The sequence below is a fragment of the Vicia villosa genome, unplaced genomic scaffold (assembly GCF_029867415.1).
Source record: "Vicia villosa cultivar HV-30 ecotype Madison, WI unplaced genomic scaffold, Vvil1.0 ctg.003747F_1_1, whole genome shotgun sequence".
In the NCBI taxonomy this organism is placed as follows: Eukaryota; Viridiplantae; Streptophyta; class Magnoliopsida; order Fabales; family Fabaceae; genus Vicia; species Vicia villosa.
Genome location: NW_026706287.1, coordinates 42,442 through 50,567, shown reverse-complemented (window position 1 = coordinate 50,567; position 8,126 = coordinate 42,442). Strand labels below are relative to the sequence as shown.

The 8,126-nt window shown below is 39.4% G+C and overlaps 1 protein-coding gene across 1 annotated transcript; it reads left to right on the top strand.

The window, feature by feature from the left end:
- The first annotated feature begins 410 nt into the window (after positions 1–410).
- On the top strand, positions 411–1,193 carry LOC131641437 (uncharacterized). Its single transcript, XM_058911732.1, has one exon. It carries the CDS (start codon positions 411–413, stop codon positions 1,191–1,193), a length of 783 nt encoding a protein of 260 aa, XP_058767715.1.
- The last annotated feature ends 6,933 nt before the right edge of the window (positions 1,194–8,126 follow it).

Sequence of the window (8,126 nt, the reverse complement as noted above, 5' to 3'; positions counted from 1 at the left end):
TTAGGCTAAAATGGTGTACTTGGGATGTGAGGTCATGTCCCCAAGTCATTAGGTCAAATTCTGAGCAATAGTCAGGAGTATGCTATCTTCAGTCAAAACCCTAATCTGGTTGATCCAAAGTCTTTGAGCTTGTTGAAATGAATCTCTGAGGACCAAATGTTGATTGTTGATGAAGATGATTCATTTGAGATGAAGGGAGAACAAAACCCTAAATGATTGTTACTTGTACTGATGAGTGATTTCCTGATTAAATCCTGCTGAGTCACAAGTAGCAAACACAAGCTGTGCAATTTGTTAGAGATGCAAATGATGCATATGCAATGATATGAGGTGGTATCTTAGGTCAAAAATTGGGGTATGACAGCGTGCCTTGGCAACAGATGATGCAGCAGAACCAGATGATGGCTCAAATGATGCAAGGCATGCAGGGACAACAACCTCCTACTCAAGTTCCCGTTCCTCAAGCTGCAGCTGGACCAGATTTTCGTGCCTTCTTCAGGATGGAACCTCCAGAGTTTGTTGGCGGACTTGATTCTCTTTTGGCTCATGACTGGTTAGCTGGTATGGAAAGGGTGTTCCAAGCTATTCAGTGTACTGAAGAAGAAAAGGTGATCTTTGCTACCCAGAAGATGAAGGGACCGGCTCTTAGGTGGTGGAACACTGCATCTACCTATTTCGCCACACAAGAAATTCCTAAGGATTGGCAACACTTCAAAGTGGCATTCTTGGAGAAGTATTTCCCTAATAGTGTGAGGACTCAGAAGGAGCGAGAATTCCAGAACTTCAAGCAAGGTGACATGTCTGTTTCAGAATATGTAGAGAATTATGCTCCAGATGAATTATGGAAGATTGACCAGTTCATGATGGGTTTGAGGGCCGACATTGCTCATAGTGTTTCCCAGAGAGAGTTCACCACTTATGCTGAGTGTTTGAGGCAATGCTATGTTGCCGAAAACAGTTTGAAGAGGGTTCAAGAAGGGAGGAACCAGAACAGGGCTAATTTTAGGGAGCAAGGAAGATCTACTCAACACTTGAGGCCCCGTAATCCTCCACCAAAGAAGAAGCAGGCTTATGGTGACCAATCAGCTCAACCGCCCCATTATCGCAAGTGTGGTAGGAAGCATACCGGAGAGTGCAAGTACGCTTCAGTGACTTGTTTTAGATGTGGCGAGCAGGGCCACATAGCTCCATAATGTCTGCAAAAGAGGATTCCTGAGAAGACTGCAGGTCGTGTCTACACTGTGGATTCGAGGAAGGCCAAGGGAAACCACAATCTCATCGCGGGTACGTGTTATGTTAACAATCAGCCCCTATGTGTTTTAGTTGATTGTGGAGCCACTCATTCTTTTGTCTCTACCGAGTGTGTTTACCGACTTGGGTTGGAAGTTACTCCATTACCCAATCCTATGACTATTTCTTCGGCAACGGATGATACTGTGGAAGCTCGACTAATTTGTAAAGATTGTTCGGTGTCTTTTAATGGTCGTGACTTACCGATTGATCTAATTTGCTTGACCCTCAAGAGGCTGGATGTTATTCTAGGGATGGATTGGTTGTCTTTTAACTCGGTGTACATTGGTTGCAAAGAGAAGGCCATATTCATTCCTGCTGAAGAGACTTCTTCCGATGATGCAATTACCAAGTTGATAGAAGGTACAATCAGCATGATTAATTATCTCTTTTCTCAAGAAAGATCCTTTCTTTTAGTTCTTTCCAAGGAACCTTCCGTGAGGGTTGAATTGTCAGAGATCCCTGTGGTGTGTGAACTTCCTGATGTGTTTCCTGAGGATATCACTTCTCTCCCTCCGGAAAGGGAAGCAGAGTTCTCAATCGATCTTGTTCCTGGAACAGCCCCAGTTTCCATCACTCCATATAGGATGTCTCCTATTGAACTCAGAGAACTGAAGAGCCAATTAGAAGAGCTTCTTGCTAAGCATTTTGTCCAACCCAGTGTTTCTCCATGGGAGCTCCTGTTCTTTTGGTAAAGAAGAAAGACGGAAGTATGCGCCTGTGCATCGATTACCGTCAGCTTAACAAAGTTACCATAAAGAACAAATATCCTTTACCACGGATTGATGACCTCCTAGATCAGTTGAAAGGAGCCAGTGTGTTCTCGAAGATTGATCTTAGGTCAGGGTACCATCAAATCCGAGTGAAGAGCTCAGATGTACCTAAGACTGCATTCAGGACCCGGTATGGTCACTACGAGTTTTTAGTTATGCCGTTCGGTGTGACTAATGCTCCGGCAGTTTTCATGGATTACATGAATCGAATCTTTCAACCATATCTGGACCAGTTTGTAGTAATCTTCATTGACGACATTCTGGTGTATTCTCGTACTCCCGAGGATCATGAGGAGCATTTGCGGATTGTGTTATCTACTCTTCGAGAGAAGCAGTTGTATGCCAAATTTAGTAAGTGTGAATTTTGGCTATCCGAAGTAAGATTTCTTGGTCACGTCATCTCTGGAGGAGGCGTGGCAGTGGATCCTTCTAAAGTAGAAGCAGTGGTGAATTGGGATCGGCCGAGGAGTGTGACTGAAGTCAGAAGCTTCTTAGGTTTGGCAGGTTATTACCGGAGATTTATTATGGGGTTTGCTAAGTTAGCCTTACCATTGACAAAGCTTACGCGGAAGGAGGTTGCCTTTGAATGGGATTCCGAGTGTGAACAGAGTTTTCAGAAACTTAAGAAGAAGTTGACTACTGCACCCGTGTTAGTAATTCCGGATCCAAACCGATCCTATAAGGTGTTCTGCGATGCTTCTAAGAAAGGTTTAGGAGGAGTATTGATGCAAGATGGTCAGGTGGTAGCATATGCCTCTCGGCAGTTGAGATCTCATGAAGAGAATTACCCGACCCACGATCTTGAGCTTGCTGCAATAGTTTTTGCACTCAAGGTGTGGCGACATTATCTATATGGCGTTCACTTTGAGATTTTCAGTGATCATAAAAGCTTCAGATATCTTTTCGACCAGAAGGAGTTGAATATGCGACAAAGAAGATGGATGGAGTACCTTAAAGATTTTGACTTTGAATTGAAGTATCATCCAGGAAAGGCTAACAAAGTGGCAGATGCATTAAGTAGGAAGGAATTTTGAGTTGCTGAGTTGATGATGTTAGAACATGAATTATTGGAAAGGTTTCGAGATCTTAACCTTCAGTTCGAATGGACGCCCAATGGCGTGTTGATTAGTAACTTGAGCATCCAGAATGAGCTACGAGAAAGAATTCGGATATCACAGGGGTATGATGAACAATTACAAGCGAGCGAAGGCATGCCTGATTTTGAGAGAGCACCTGATGGAGTAATCTTGTTTAAGCAACGAATGTGTATACCGAACGATTCTGAGTTGAAGCGTTTGATTCTTGATGAAGCACACAAGAATAGATTTTCTATTCATCCTGGATCGACCAAAATGTATCAAGACTTGAGGAAGGACTTTTGGTGGCCAGGAATGAAGAAGGAGATTGCAGAATATGTAGCACAATGTCCCATTTGTCAACAAGTTAAGATTGAGCATCAGAGGCCAGGAGGAATGTTACAGCCACTAGAGATACCAACGTGGAAATGGGATTCTATCTCCATGGATTTCATTGTGGGATTAACTCGTACTCGAGGCGGGCATGATTCTATATGGGTAATAGTGGACAGGTTGACTAAGTCTGCTCACTTTTTACCTGTAAAGACCACTCATAAGGTGATTCATCTCGCGAGGCTTTTCATAGCAGAGATTGTACGGTTGCATGGCGTGCCGTCCAGTATAGTGTCCGATCGTGATCCAAAATTCACTTCGAGATTTTGGAAGGTGTTCCATAAGGAATTCGGGACTAGACTGGATATGAGTACGTCTAACCATCCTCAATCCGATGGGCAGACGGAGAGGACAATCCAGACGATAGAGGATATGTTGAGAGCTTGCATTCTAGAAGAAGGCGGGAGTTGGAAGGATCATTTGCCGTTGGTGGAGTTCGCATATAATAACAGTTACCATGCTAGTTTGGGTATGGCTCCCTATGAGGATCTATACGGGAGGAAGTGTCGATCACCGCTGTGTTGGGCCGAAATAGGGGAGAAGAGTATTCTTGGACCGGAGATTATACAAGAAACTACTGAGAAAGTCAAAATGATCCAAGGTAATCTCAAGAAAGCCCAAGACCGACAAAAGAACTATGCGGACAAGCGAAGGAGACCTTTAGAATTTGAAGTTGGTGATCATGTGTATTTGAAGGTCAATCCAAGATTGAGGTTGGGAGGACCGTTCAAAACGCGAAAACTCAGTCCGAGATATGTAGGACCATATCAGATTATGAGCCGGGTAGGCGAAGTGGCTTATAAGTTGGCATTACCACCGTCACTATCCGGGCTGCATGATGTGTTCCACGTATCTCAGCTCCAGAAGTTCGTACCTTATACTTTCCATCCTATCCTTCCGGATTCTGTTGAGGTAGAACCAGATCTTTCCTATGATCCTCAACCTTACTGTATCTTGGAGCGTGCTAGCAAGTGTCTGCGGAGTAAGGAGATACCTATCGTGAAGGTGATGTGGGATGAGACGCGTCCTGAGGAAGCTACATGGGAGCTTGAGTCAGAGATGCGGGAATCCTATCCTCACTTGTTTTGGTAAGTTTCTGAATTCGAGGACGAATTCTATTTAAGGGGGGGAGAATGTAATACCCGACATTATATTTATTCAATCTTTATTCTTACTAATGTGTTTAGTATAAAAGAAGATGGATAAATGTGATATATATTGCTACTAATTGGTCTCTTGTGTTAACCAAACCTATTAGTGGCAATAGAAGGGGTATAATGGTACTTTCACTCTTAAATAGGAATAGGGACATGTTTGGTTGCTCACTACCTTCTTTCCAAACCAGAATTTTGTTTTAGTAGAGAAAGAGGAACAAGAACGTGAAAGAAGAGGAAGAGAAGAGAAGAGTCCCAACTTGGTCCAAGCCCCATCTTTGCATGCAGCAGAAATCTGTCCCAAACCTTGCTTCTATCATCATCTCCATCTTGCTACAGCTTCATCATCATCTCCTTCATCTCTAAAGGTGAGTCCGTAGTTAGTAGCCATGGGGTTTTGCATGTGAGGGTTCAATTGGGGTTTAGGGATTGTGAATGAACCTATGAATCAATGATGTCAAATCTGTTTGTTTTGCTATAATCCCTGTCTACTGATGTTTCTAAATGTGTTTATGTGTTACAATTTCGTTTGGACTGTTATACAAGTATAGGGGATCAACTATAGGATGTTGGGACTGGTTTTAGAACTCCTAAAACGCAGAAAACTGATTCTGCAGCAGAGTAATCGGTTACTGGATCCTGGGTAACCAGTTACCCTGTGTAAAATGGCGTGGCTGGGCATTTTTGAAGCCAGTAATCGGTTACTGGTCTCAGAGTAACCGATTACCCTGGGCACAGGGTGAAAATTCAGCAGTCTTGGGAAACTCGTCTTGCAGTGTGCTTGTACAAGTCCCTTGACATATAGGCAGGAGGTTACTCATCGAGGATGCATTTATTCCATAATCTAGCCGAGGTTGTTACACTTCTGAATTCCCCGCGTGTGGATGCGGGTTTGCATACTTGTTTGCTATACAGTGTGTATTTGCTTGAGACAAGTCCAATGGTGAATGAGTCACTTTGTTTACTCCGTAATTGTACCGGAAGTGAGAACAACCCCGAATCCATGGTGGATTCGTTCATTTTTGTATGTTCCCTTTAGATCCGAGCGGACTAATAGGATAGGCGGACTCACTGAGATTTAGTAATCTCATCCCATTCCAATTATTTATTTTTCAGGTGGCTCGAGGCAAGATCGCGGTAAGGGAAAGATGGATTAGATCTCTTGGCGATGCTTGGGTGTTTCTTTTAGTTTCTTATCGTGCTTACAAGTTCGTGTATTTTGGATATGTACTGATATTATGTACTTATATTTTGGCCATGATACATTTGGCTTATGTATTCGTGTACTTCTATTTCCGCTGCAAACATTATGTAATTGTTGTCTTATGAACCATAATTAATACTTTATGCATATTATTCTAGACATATATGTGTGGGGTGTTACACGTTTATAAAAATAACACCATTTATAAAAACATTTGAATCAAAAATATATTTTTTATCTATATAAAAAAAATGGATCAAGAAAGTATTTGTTATAGTATTTATAATTATATGTCATATGTTATTTTAAAAGGATACATACATATATATATATATATATATATATATATATATATATATATATATATATATATATATATATATATATATATATATATATATATATATATATATATATATACTCCCTCCGTCCTAAATTATAAGAGAAAAAAACAAAATCATGTTTATTAAGAAAAGTAAAAACACACTCATTTGACTTATGGTTTTCTTGAAATAGAGTGCTTTGGAAAATTTTAAAAAAAATTCTAATTGGTTGTTGGTTATGGAAATGATGAGAGAGAATGTAAGTTAAATGCAATTTGCATTTAATTTTATCTTGAAAGAAATGAAAGATGATTTTTTCTCTTATATTTTGGGACAAGAAAAATGCATTTTTTTCTCTTATATTTTGGGACGGAGGGAGTATATAGGAGGGTTATATTTACTCCAGGAGTAGGTTATTATAACTTACTCCAGATCTAAATCATTGATTATTTTCAATCTAGTGGTTAAAAATAATAAGTAATTAAATGTGGAGAGAGAAAAATATTACTTATTATTTTTAATCATTAGATTGACAAGAATCAATGGTCTAGATTTGAAGTAAGTTATAATAACTTACTCCTCATATATATATATATATATATATATATATATATATATATATATATATATATATATATATATATATATATATATATATATATATATATATATATATATATATATCTTTATTAAAGAATATGGACTAAAATATTTATAAATATACCATAACTAAATATAATTAAAATCAATTATATAACACATAAGAGAGAGAGAGAGAGAGAGAGAGAGAGAGAGAGAGAGAAAAATCAGTTATTTTATCTAATTGTGCATATCAATACACATTCAATACAATAAATATAAATGATGTTAATATGATGGAGAGAGAGAGAAATAAAAGACATATTAAAATCAAAATAAATGTTAACATAAACAAATGCTACAAAAATAATGCTAAAAATTTGTTTTTTATGATACTATTTAGATTATTTTAAAACTAAAATATAGTTTTAATATTATTTATATCACTTTAATTACAATGCAAAATATTGTTGTTACAATTTTATCACCTAAGGTTGATGTGGAAAACAACCTTGCTAAACTTATTACCACCACCGATACTGATGCTAGTCAAAAACCCACCGCTGCTGATGTTAGCCAAAAACACCCCAAATCTTTTGCAGAAGCTGTTTCCAATGTATGTAATATTCCACTCAGTCAGCTCCCTACCCCTTGTGTCAAGGGAGACAGAATCTCTATAACAATACCAGAAGATGAATATCAACTTGGACTCAATGACTGCAAGCATAATCTTCACGGAAGAATTATTTGGCCTAAGGGCTCCAGCCCTCTCACTGTAGTGGCTTTGAAGCAGAAACTTTCTGAACTTTGGAGCTCTATCTCTAAGTGGGGAGTCACCTCTCTTGGGAAAGGATTTTTTGAATTCACATTCTCTGGCATTGAAGATGTTCGGCGGGTCAGATCTATAAGCTCATGGAACCTTAACCCTGGTGTCCTGAAGTTATTCCCCTGGTCCAAAGATTTTGTTCCGGCGACTTTCAATCAAGCATCAGCTCAAGTCTGGATCCGAATCCATGGACTAGCTCAAGAATATTGGAGACCACGTATTTTATTTACCATCGCAAGCAGTATAGGAACACCGATCTGTATTGATTCTTCTTCAAACAAGCCTTTGTTCGATAGACCGTTTGGGCATTTCGTAAGGGTTTTAGTTGATTTGGACCTTGAAAAAGACCTTGCTTACAAGGTTCTGGTGGAAAGAGTTGGCTTTGCTTTCTTTGTGGAGATAGAATATGAGAAACTACCATCCTTTTGTAGCTTCTGCAAATTCATTGGTCATCGTAAAGAGGAATGCAAAAGGCTCGCAGCTGCAGAACAGAAACATGACAGTAATT

Coding starts and splice junctions, on each gene's coding strand:
- LOC131641437 (XM_058911732.1), top strand. CDS start 411: ATGATGCAAGGCATGCAGGGACAACAACCTCCTACTCAAGTTCCCGTT.